General features: G+C 38.1%; 1 protein-coding gene across 1 annotated transcript; it reads left to right on the top strand.

Annotated features, from left to right (window-relative positions):
• The first annotated feature begins 374 nt into the window (after positions 1 to 374).
• Positions 375 to 5,297, top strand: zgc:66443 (uncharacterized protein LOC406856 homolog). The gene is made up of 2 exons (XM_048208549.1): positions 375 to 672; positions 3,822 to 5,297. Exons 1-2 carry the CDS (start codon positions 483 to 485, stop codon positions 4,631 to 4,633), a joined length of 1,002 nt encoding a protein of 333 aa, XP_048064506.1. The 5' UTR covers positions 375 to 482; the 3' UTR covers positions 4,634 to 5,297.
• The last annotated feature ends 7,475 nt before the right edge of the window (positions 5,298 to 12,772 follow it).

Below are 12,772 nucleotides of genomic sequence, written 5' to 3'. Positions count from 1 at the left end.
ATAACATTGATGTAGAAGCACCTAACCCTGGTTGCAAGCCTAAACTTAAACAGTAGACATAAACAGTAATCTTGTCCCTCAGATCTGATTGGTTGATTGGAATGTTGTTCCAGGATCAACAAAGATGTTGATCCAGGAACATGTCTTACTTGGCAAAATCACGGTGTCCAGTCATAAGGGTCACTGACACTAAATATCTCAAAACAATATATTGACTAATTACAATAATAATCTTCACTCATATAATTCCCTTTCAAATATACAAACAGATTAAACTAGTATTTGCAAAATATTTTGAAGATTTAATATTATCCAGAAATGTAAATATGTCTGCTCGTGCACGCTACAGTACAGTAGGTGGCAGTAATACACATCTAGCGTCTGCGTACAGCTGTTGAAACGAGAGGAGAAGAAGCAAGTGTAGTGAGTTGCTTTTATTCGCGTGTTTTATCGAATTTGTTTTCTTTTTATACTTCGGTAAAATGTCAAGACTAGATAAGTTACATTCTAACCTGATGAAGCGAATGTCAATTGTCATTCGTGAGATTTGGGTGGAGGTGGAAGCGACGGTGAAGGACTATCAAAAGGAAGCAGCCCAAACACGATCAGAAAACGCGAAGCTGAAACAACAGCTGAGGGATGTGCTGAGGAGGAATCAGGCACATTTAAACGGTAAATTCACGCTTAAACTCACATGTTGGGTGCATTTTCCCATCAACTGCAGTTTAATAGTAAAACTGACTGACACAGAAGCGTAGACGTAATTTATTTTCCACCAAGTTTCTGTCTCACCTCACTGGACTAGTCTTTTTCTGTCGTGTCCAGCAATTACAATCATACAATCATTTGTCTGTTGAATAGATATTCAATTTATTCTAGAAAGTTAATAACATTTTTATATTGAGATGAAGGAGAGAGAGAGAGAGAGAGGACAGTGGCTAGAGCTGCAGGGCCATTCGGAAAGATGTTATGAAAACTTGACCAGTCCACCACAATAATTCATCGTTTTTACAGATTATTTTTAATTTATTTATTAATTAAGTTATATAATGTCCTTTTGTGGACGTGGATTTATCAACACGGGTAAAAATATATAAATTTGCAAACCATTATAATTCTATTTAGGCTTTTATTAAAATGTTTAATTATGATGATATTGTATTTTGATTGCTAGATACGACAAGACCAGTGAGGTGAGAGAGTGGAAAAGAAATTGCATCTATGTTTATTAATGAATAATGAATAGAGTAATGAAAAAACACACATCAGGTATGTACAGGTACCTAACATATGCACTACAGTTTCAAATATTCAGGGTTATTAATTTAAAAAAAGAAAAGAAATTACTTTAAAAAAAAAAGAAATACTTTTATTCAGCACGGACACATTAAATTTGTCAAAAGTGACTATTAATACATTTGAAATGATACAAAAGATATATATTTCAAATAAATGCTGTTCTTTTAAACTTTATCCATCAAAAATCCTGAAAAACCTATCATTGTTTATACAAAAAAACCATAATGTTTCTTGAGCAACAAATCAGCATATTGGAATGATTACTGAAGGATCATGTGACACTGAGTAATCATGCTGAATATTCAGCTTTGCCCTTATAGGAATAAATTACATTTTAAAATATATTAAAATATAAAACAGTAATTGTAAACTGTAATAATACTTAACACTATTATATTTTTTTACTCTATTTTTAATCAAATAAAGACAGCTGTGGTGAGCATAAGTGGGTTAAAGGGTTAGTTCACCCAAAAATGAAAATAATGTCATTTATTACTCACCCTCATGTCGTTCCACACCCGTAAGACCTTCGTTCATCTTCAGAACACAAATGAAGATATTTTTGATGAAATCCGATGGCTCAGTGAGGCCTCCATAAACAGCAAGATAATTAACACTTTCAATTAGGGCTGCACGATTAATCGCATGCTATTCTCACGCGCATTTCGTCAGTAAAGCCGGTTCCCTGATTACCGCTAAATCGCCATCACCTGCTTTCAAATGAAGCGGCATTTAATAGACAGAGCCGTAGGTCACTGAAAGCCACGCAATATCGCGTTCATATCGCAGATGAATCGCCTGCGATAATGAACGCGATATTGCGTGGCTTGTCCGTGAACTACGGCTCCGTCTATTAAAAGGCGCTCCGTTTAAAAACAGGTGATGGCGATTTAGCGGTAATCAGGGAACCGGCTTTACTGACGAAATGCGCGTGAGAATAGCATGCGATTAATCGTGCAGCCCTACTTTCAATGCCCAGAAAGCTACTAAAGACATATTTAAAACAGTTCATGTGACTACAGTGGTTCAACCTTAATGTTATGAAGCGACGAGAATACTTTTTGTGCACCAAAAAAACTAAATAATGACTTTATTCAACAATATCTAGTGATGGGTGATTTCAAAACACTGCTTCATGAAGCTTCGAAGCTTTACGAATCTTTTGTTTCGAATCAGTGGTTCAGAGCGTGTATCAAACTGGCAAAGTCACGTGAACCATTGAAATTTCAAAACACTTATGACATAACGAAGCCTCGTTTACTGAAATCACGTGACCTCGGCAGTTTGATACACGCTCCGAACCACTGATTTGAAACAAAAAATTTGTGAAGCTTCATGAAGCAGTGTTTTGAAATCACCCATCACTAGATATTGTTGAATAAAGTAGTTTTGTTTTTTTTGGCACACAAAAAGTATTCTCGTCGCTTCATGACATCAAGGTTGAACCACTGTAGTCACATGAACTGTTTTAAATATGTTTTAGTAACTTTCTGGGTATCTGAAAGTGTTAATTGCTGGCAATGCAGGCCTCACTGAGCCATCGGATTTTATCAAAAATATCTTAATTTGTGTTCTGAAGATGAATGAAGGTCTTATGGGTGTGGAACAACATGAGGGTGAGTAATAATGGACACAATTTTCATTTTTGGGTGAACTAACCACTTTAAAAACATGGAAAAAATCTTATGACCCCAAACTTTTGATTTACCAAGAAAAATTCTTTGTTTGTGCGAGAACAATAAGGCAAAAAGGCTCTTTCTGATTCTGATTAAATGGTTGTATGTTGTATAGACAAGCCACACCTCTTTCTTTTTTTTTTTGACTTCCACACTGTCTTACCTAAACAAGAGAATTTTTAACTATAATAACCAAATGCAATTTGAGTCTACTAAACTAATTTCTGATTTCCATTCGATTTCAAATAACAGCAATAATTTTGGTGAAATTAATGTATAACTTGTAAGTCACTTGTAAGTCGCTTTGGATAAAAGCGTCTGCCAAATGAATAAATGTAAATGTAATGTAAATGTATAACAATTCATACAATTTGACAATGATGGAGAACAGCTTTGCTTTTAAATTGTTAAACTGACAACTAACATAAACAAATAAATTCAAATGATTTGGTACATGAACTATGATCTCATTGAAACAATGAAAATATGATGACACAGAAGTGCTTGTTATCTTGATTAAAGGAACAATGTGTTACTTGAATGCTTGTTAAGTGAAATGTATTTCCTCAACAGCAATACTCTGACACCAAGCAGAGAGTCAAACAGGTTTCAACGTCAAACAGGTTTCAATGGGATAAAACGTTCAGCCATTACAAATATTTAGTTCCATCCACACCCAAAAAGGTCACTCTGTACATCCTTATGTTGCTTAGACCTGATATACTTATGTCGCATGTGATGAATATAATGACTCTAGCTTCTTTTAAAATGACCAATACTGCAGCTAATAATAATAAGTACTATCAGGGAATGTCGTTTTCATCCTTTCTTGCTTTCACCATACAGGACAAGTCCACTATATCTCACCTGATGAGGTCTCACCTACAGAATTACCATCACGTGGGTACAGGTCCCCAGTCGAATCAGAAGACCTAGAGGATCAGCAAACGGAGGCCGATGACCAGGGTCAAGATTCACCAAGTGAACTGAAGCCACGCATACTAGATGTCACTTCAGTCTGTAAGACGGAGGCAGAGGACAGGGAGCTAGCGCATCAAAAAAATGCAGATGAACAACGACTCTTTCCTCAGTTCGACAGCTCGAGTACAGATGAGACGTGGGATGTGACCTCGCCCACTGTTTCGACACCGAGGATTAAGATCGAGCCCGAGGACACCATCATCACAATAACATCTTCAGTTACTACTACCCCTGCCCATGCCGGTCCGTGTCAGGACTCAGAAGCCGCTCACCAGCTGAGAACGGCCAGCGACGCGTTGAGAAGACCGCAGCGAAAGGATCGCCTTCGTACACGGTTCACCAGGAGAGCATCAGCAAAAGATCAGGATCAAGATGGGCTATACAAGTGTAATAAATGTGGAAGGCAGTTGAAGGACTTTGCAAAGCTGCAGCTCCACAAGAAATTGCACGATAGGTCCTTCATCTGTCACTGGTGCGGCAGAAACTTCTCCAAGTTTGACTACCTTCGGATGCATATGCGTACACACACCGGAGAACGGCCTTACCGCTGCAACTGGTGCTCAAAGACCTTCAGCCAGAGCGGGAACATGAGGAGACATGAGCGCACGTGCCAGAGATTCAATGAAGAACCAGCAGCGCATACGCTAGAAGACGACCAACAGCTGTCCGCCGAGTGACGAGTGCATCATTGTTGCCAGGTCGCTGCAGGCACACCTCGAGAAAGAACCTGTTATTGTCATAGAGAGCTTGATTTTCATTAGATATATTGGGATATTTATTATTTTATCAAGTATGTTAGATGCTTCCATGTTACATAAAAATACAGAAGGCCGATATGCTGTTTGACTAACATTTCTATGACCTTTCCAGTCAATATGTGTGCACAAATGTCTCCAGTGCTTCGCTTTTCCCCTTTGAGGAAGACCACTTTGTGTTTTGTACCATGAGTTACCATACTTCCAGACTGATGTTGACTTTTATAAATACTCCACAGAGAGCAGTATCCTTCCTGAAATATTTTTAGGCAGTGCATAACTATACAAATGTATATTAACTAGAAAGGAATGACTTTTATTATTTTACCATTATTTTTCCAGGCCTACACATCATGATTTTTAAATTCCAGGTTTTCGGTGACCGCGGGAATCACTGAGAGGACAAGTTAAATATAAAATAGTACATAAGGATATGAATCAATGTGGTAGAATGAACCTTAACATTTACTTACTGCAGAATTGTCAGAAGAAAATCATGTGATTTGAAAAGATAATGATTGTTAAACAGGTGTAAATGAGGAACTTATGTAACAACAAACACTTGAATAAACTAGATGAAATTTAATTTGACATCAGTTATTGTATCCGAGGAAATTTTAATGTGGCCATTGTGAGGATACTGACTGTGTGTGTGTGCATAACTAGGAATACACGATTAATGTTGCCTTATCATTTTACATGTTTTACATTCTTGTCATTTAACACGCATTGTTTACCCAAACATGTCAGTTCCAGCACTGAATCACCAGTTACTAACACTGCATTAAATGCATTTATAATGATTATTTTACTGGTAGTATAATTATAATGTAATTATGTCATACTTCATTTAGCATTCTTAGTGTGTTAAGAGTATTCAATTCTATTGTACTGTATTTGTATTGTTTATTCAGTTCATCTTTCATTGTCTTGTCTTTCTGTCCCTGTGTTGTAGGCTATACCCCAGATTTCTCCCAGGCTCAATGGGCTTTCTTCCATAATTTTGCAAATGGTCCATTAATGTAAATTTCCTGTAAACAGTTAATCATGTAGATACCATAGTTACTAGAGTAATTGTTACTATTGTAAAACTGTATTAAATTAATGTTGCTCAAACAGTGTAAGAAGCTTTCAGAATATGTCTGTTAATTATTTATTTCGAGCAATAATGACATATAACAAAACAATAGCAGCATGTGATTATACAAGGTAAGTTCACCTTACAGAAACAACATAATTAATCAATTGCTCGAAACGGAGTGGGAGGAAGTCAGACTTATTTAAACCCATCCCGATCTGTTTCAATTAACAAGAAAAACAAAAAAGTAGCTACTTCCTTAAATATTAATGTTATCATATCTCTCAATTTCATATCTATTTATACACAATTAATTAATTAATTAATTTTTGACTGCAGTAATGACTAATACAAAGTCACCACAGATTTATAGCAGTAACAATTCCAGTTATCAACTGTTTGGAGTCTGCTGCCTCAGTTTTTATGACGACAGTTTGCATATACTCCAGAATGTTATTGTTACAGCTATGGTTGTTAGCAAACTTACGACGAGGAAGATGAAGGAATAACAGTCTTTAATAAATCCACAGGCAAAGAAATCCACAAATGGCAAACGCAAAACACAACCATACAATGAACGATACCGGACAATACTGAACTGAAAACACAAGACTTAAAGGTGGTAAAGAGGATGTTTTGTTTTATACATTTTTGCAATATTACTTGAAACTGTCTTTAATAACTGATAAAAGATTATTTATTAGGTGCACTGAAAGGAATATTATTAATATACATCATCTGTGCACGAGGTAGGGCCTTAAAAACATCAGCCAATCGTTTACGCGATCATCGCGTAAACGATTGGCCCTCTGGCTTGTCAATCACTGCCATTGCGAGAGACGTGCGCGGATTGGCCCTCTGGCTTGTCAATTACTGCCATGACGTTCCTTGTGAGAGACGCGCGGCTGCGCGCTTTAGTAAATTTCCACACTCTACAGGCGCTGCATGCAATGTTTTTGTCGGGAGACAGGAGTAACAACTGCAGAGTCCGACATAATGAATCCACCAAAGCCGCCTTTCCACTGCACACGACATTCGCATCCGATTGTCGCATTTCGCCCCCTAGTGGCAGTCGCAAGGAACTTTGAAATTGTAACGTTAGTGAAGCAACCGTTATGCTGCGTTCACACCGAACGCGTCTGGGGCGTCAAATTCGCGCCAGACGCGTCTAGTTGGACGCTTGAACATTTTGAAGTCAGACGCTTCGGACGCGCGTAAAATTCGCTCAATTCGCGCGTCTAAACAAAGTGTGTTCAGACGCGAATTCGCGTCATGGGAGGGGCTTTCATCTCTTTCTGCACAGATCCTCTGAATAAACACATAATCTCGTCAGATGGAAACCTGTAGCGGCAATTTAACTCGGTTATGCCGGCCGGATTTTGAAGGTGGGCTAGTATCAACGGCTAAAATCATGCAAAAAGTTTTACAACTAACCAGATTGTCCGATTTCTTCGCTTATTCTTTTCCAGGCAAGGTCCTTTTTATTCCTGTCTCGATAAAAATATAATGACACATCATAGAGCTCAGGGTGGCAGCGACATCTTTGTTCTGGTCTCCACCGCTGATCACATCATAAACACGTTACTACCAAAGCAGAGTCCCTGATTGGTTAACGCGCCGCGAATTTACGCCAAAGTTCAGATTTTTCAACTCGGGCGTTTGGGCGTCAGACGCTCAATTCGCGCGTCAGCCGCGTGAACGCTCAATTCGCGCCGCGCCATTCGCGCGTCAACGGCCGATTCGCGCCGCGCTAGACGCTTGATTCGCGCCGCAGGACACCTAGACGCGCGTTTACATTGACTTAACATGTAAATCAGACGCCTCAGACGCCCCAGACGCGTTCGGTGTGAACGCAGCATTACCCTCGGCTTATTCCAACCCAGCAACCACCATGGTAAACTGAACGATTTTAATGAATGTAACGTTAATGCATGCATGAATATATCCATACAAAGCAAATGACCCTCAATACATCTGAAATAAAAACAAACTAGTAGATTTTATAGAGCTTCAACGTAAAAATTTATTTAATAATCATAAAATATCTTTTTTGTTTTACATAATTATTGATAACCACCATTTTAAATAAATAGTGTTTATATAATAACGTTAAAGTGTTAAAATATTGGTAAATCTAACTTCGTGCTCATCGTTTTGACTAGAATACATCATATCCGGTCGGCCGGTCGCATACGGTCTAGCCGCAGAAGTTCAAATATTTCAACGCATCCGAAGCTCAAATCGGATCCGAAATTTCCGCATTCGCATATGATCGGAACTCCACGCAGCCCCCGTACTACTCTCCATTGGAAATGAATGACTTCCGGTCCAACGGCTGTCGTTTGTCGTGTGCAGTGGAAAGGCGGCTTAAGTGTGTGCGCGGCTTAATGATTGTAAGGCCGATTATGAATGTAAATTGATACTTATGACTGATCGCGCTCAAACGCGTCCAGTCAGTTGCGTTTAGTCTGCGATTACAGTCGGTGTTCAAATTCCATGTGAAAGTATATAAATCTGCTTCAGGAGCAGGAAACTATCGCTGTATGTTGAGCATAGTCAGAATGTTTTAGCTAGTGGTAAAATGTGTGCCCGGCTTAATAACACAGCGAATGCCGGTGGTAAACACTCGTATTCTGATACTCGTGCACGAGTTTTGGGAGGCGTTCACTTGAAATGAGCTGTGAAGGAGGGGGGTTGTTCTTACGCATGCGCTCATTTGAAAAATTCAGTCGACGAAAACATCCCCTGTACCACCTTTAAAGGGTTAGTTCACCCAAAAATGAAATATTGTCATTAATTACTCACCCTCATGCCGTTTTACACCCGTAAGACCTTCGTTAATCTTCGGAACACAAATTAAGATATTTTAGGTGAAATCCGATGGCTCCATGAAGCCTCCATAGGGAGCAATGACATTTCCTCTCTCAAGATCCATAAAGGTACTAAAAACATATTTAAATCGGCTCATGTGAGTACAGTGGTTCAATATTAATATTATAAAGCGAAGAGAATATTTTTGGAGCGCCAAAACCCCCCCAAAATGACTTATTTAGTGATGGCCAATTTCAAAACACTGCTTCATGAAGTATTGGATCATAAATGAATCAGAGTATCGAATCCGCTGTTCAGAGCGCCAAAGTCATGTGATTTCAGCCGTTGACAGTTTGACACGTGATCCGATTCATGATTCGATACGATGATTCATTTATGCTCCGATGCTTCATAAAGCAGTGTTTTGAAATCAGCCATCACTAAATAAGTCATTTTGTTTGTTTTTTTGGCGCACCAAAAATATTCTCTTCGCTTTATAATATTAATATTGAACCACTGTACTCACATGAACTGATTTAAATATGTTTTTAGTAGATTAATGGATCTTGAGAGAGGAAGTGTCCATTTCTCCCTATGGAGGCCTCACGGAGCCATCAGATTTCAACTAAAATATCTTAATTTGTGTTCCGAAGATGAATGAAGGTCTTACGGGTGTAAAATGGCATGAGGGTGAGTAATAAATGACAGAATTTTTATTTTTGGGTAAACAAACCCTTTAAATACACAGACAAACTTGGTGGGTAATTGAACACAGCTGGTAGAGATAATGAAGTTGATCAGTAACTAAGGTGACAGACTAGTGGTAGGAAATGGTGCGACACGGAAGTCCAAACAGGGTGAACATGTAACAGTTATGAAGAGTGATCAGATGAATTGCACCTTAATCAAGCATTTATTGGATCATCAGGAACTTCAAGGAGAGAGGTTTAACTGTTGTGAAGAAGGCTTCAGGGTGCCCAAGAAAGTCCAGCAAGCAACAGGACTGTCTCCTAGCGCGGGATCGGGGCACCACCAGTGCAGAGCTTGCTCAGGAATGGCAGTAGGCAGGTATGAGTGCATCTGCACGCACAGTGAGGTAAAGACTTTTGGAGGATGGCCTGGTGTCAAGAAGGGCCTCAAAGAAGCCACTTCTCTTCAGGAAAAACACCAGAACAGACTGATATTCTGCAAAAGGTACAGGGATTGGACTGCTGAGGACTGGGGTAAAGTAATTTTCTCTGATGAATCCCCTTTCTGATTGTTTGGGGCATCCAGAAAAAAGCTTGTCCGGAGAAGAAAAGGTGAGCGCTACCATCAGTCCTGTGTCATGCCAACAGTAAAGCATCCTGAGATCTTAGCCAAGGGAGTGGACTCACTCACAATTTTGCCTAAGAACACAAGCCATGAATAAAGAATGGTACAAAAACATCCTCAGAGACCAACTTTTCCCAACCATCCAAGAACAGTTTGGTGATGAACAATGCCTTTTCCAGCATGATGGAGCACCTTGCCATAAGGCAAAAGTGTTAACTAAGTGGCTCTGGGAACAAAACATCGAAATTTTGGGTCAATAGCCAGGAAACTCCCCAGACCTTAATCCCATTGAGAACTTGTGGTCAATCCTCAAGAGGTGGGTGGACAAACAAACCCCCCCACAAATTCTGACCAACTCCAAGCATTGATTATGCAAGAATAGGCTGCCATCAGTCAGGACGTGGCCCAGAAGTTGACTGACAGCATGCCAGGGCGAATTGCAGAGGTCTTGAAAAAGAAGGGTCAACAAAGTCTGCAAATACTGACTCTTTGCATAAGCTTAATGTAATTGTCAATAAAAGCCTTTGACACTTATGAAATGCTTGGAATTATGCTTCAGTAGGCTATACCATAGTAACATCTGACAAAAAGATCTAAAAACACTGAAGCAGCAGACTTTGTGAAAATTAATATTTGTGTCATCCTCAAAACTTTTGGCCACGGCTGTACGGTCTTTAAGTGGAAACTGGTTGTCATGATGGTTTATTTTTGCAGAGCTGTCATCGTTGTGTGTGTCAACTCAGACACATTGTCTCAGGTTGGGCCTTGTGATGATGGGACCCCACTAAGGCTCTCTATGTTATACAGATGTTTTTCTTTAAAAAAAAAAAAAAAAAGGTCTGCTAAATTATAATTGTGAAGATCATTTTTGGGGCACAATCTGTGGAGGTTTGTTTTGCGCAGTGGCACCACCAGCACAGCTAGCTATATTATCTAAAATACTTTAAACAAAACACTAATGTTTATTGTAGATGTATTTAAAAAGGAAGAAAAATACGTAATGACTTGTCATTACTGCCACCAAAACCAATCGTTATGTTAAAATAATCGCTATAAAATTGTAGTGTTGCTATGGTCGGGGGTTTTCAATCTTTTTGATGCCAAGGACCTAAATATGATATTCCCTTTGTGAGGGACACCCTATATATATAAATAAATGTATACAGTAAAAAAATAAGTCATTAGAAAAATGCAACAATGTCAAATTCTCTAACTTATTTTATTATATAATAAAATATAATAACCTATTTTGAAACTGATGCAAAAACTTGAGAAAATGAGATTCAGGCAGTCCAGCAATGATTATGTCAAGAGATTAAATTTGAATAAGGAATAACAAATGTACTAATTAAAAAATTATAGAGACAAACAAATTCATTTAGTAATTAATAGTTAATAACAAAATCTAGAGTATTGTAAAATCCAGAGTATTGTATCTAATAGATGAAGATCAGAATATACAGAAAGAAAGAACAATAATTAAGGCATCTGCAGAATGAAATGAGAGATAGAAGAGGAGAAGCAGAAAGGCAAAGGGAAGCAAAGCAAAGGAAAAAGCTAAACTATCAAAGACCCAGTCCATTTTATACCATAAGCTTAGGGAAATTTACATCCCACTCAAACTTATGTTTTGGTCTACGAAGAAAAGGTCAAATGGATTTATCTATTATGTCATAGACTGGTCAAGTGTCAAAAATATATATAGGGGTTGTTTTGACCCCCTTAAGGAAATTTTGCAGATCTTACATTATCACATGTCAGCAGAAATAATAACAGACATATTTTGATATAAAAAGTACAAGAGCAACTAATTCCGAAAACATCACTTCTGCAGTACTTGGTAGGCGTCCAATATCTCACCACAAACGTGTCAACGTGACCTGTCACACTGGAACACTTTGAAGAACAATTGAATATAGCAAGCATACATAATCTTAAATATAAAATAAGAATAACCATAAGGGTACAGTAAAGTGTAAATACTTGAAAATATGATGAGAATTAATATATAAAGTAGGAGTACATGAATATACAGTGGCATGAAAAAGTATGTGAACCCCTTGCAGAATCTGTGAAAATGAGAATTATTTTAATAAAATAAGAGGGATAATAAAAAAATGCATGTTATTTTTTGTTTAGTACTGTCCTGAGTAAGATATTTTACATAAAAGATGTTTGCATTTAGTTCACAAGACAAAACAATAGCTGAATTTATTAAAATAACCCCATTCATAAGTATGTGAACCATTGATTCTCAATACTGTGTGTGGTTACCTGATGATCCACGACTGTTTTTATGTCTTGTGATGGTTGTTCATGAGTCTCTTGTTTGTCTGAGCAGTTAAACTGAGCTCTGTTCTTCAGAAAAATCCTCCAGCTCCTGCAGATTCTTCAGTTTTCAAGCATTTTTGCATATTTGAACCCTTTCCAGCAGTGGCTGTATGATTTTGAGATCCATCTTTTCACACTGAGGACAATTGAGGGACTCAGACACAACTATTAAAAAAGGTTCAAACATTCACTGATGCTCCAGAAGGAAACATGGTGCATTAAGAGCCGAGGGGTAAAAACTTTTGAATTCAAATATCAAGGTAAATTGTACTTAATAAAGTATCTTCTGTTGGTTCCGAAGGGCAGTACTAAATGAAAAACAATGATATTTAAACAAAATAAGAAAAATTGTGACATCTTCATCCTGTTCAAAAGTTTTCACACCCTGACTCTTAATGCATCGTGTTTCCTTCTGGAGCATCAGTGAATGTTTGAACCTTTTTTAATAGTTGAGTTTGAGTCCCTCAGTTGTCCTCAGTGTGAAAACACAGATCTCAAAATCCTACAGTCACTGCTGGAAAGGGTTC

This window comes from Megalobrama amblycephala, linkage group LG1, assembly GCF_018812025.1.
Source record: "Megalobrama amblycephala isolate DHTTF-2021 linkage group LG1, ASM1881202v1, whole genome shotgun sequence".
NCBI classification, from domain to species: domain Eukaryota; kingdom Metazoa; phylum Chordata; class Actinopteri; order Cypriniformes; family Xenocyprididae; genus Megalobrama; species Megalobrama amblycephala.
This window is presented reverse-complemented; position numbering and strand designations above follow the sequence as displayed.

Coding starts and splice junctions, on each gene's coding strand:
- zgc:66443 (XM_048208549.1), top strand. CDS start 483: ATGTCAAGACTAGATAAGTTACATTCTAACCTGATGAAGCGAATGTCA. Junction 673..3,821: donor GAATCAGGCACATTTAAACG/GTAAATTCACGC, acceptor TTCACCATACAG/GACAAGTCCACTATATCTCA.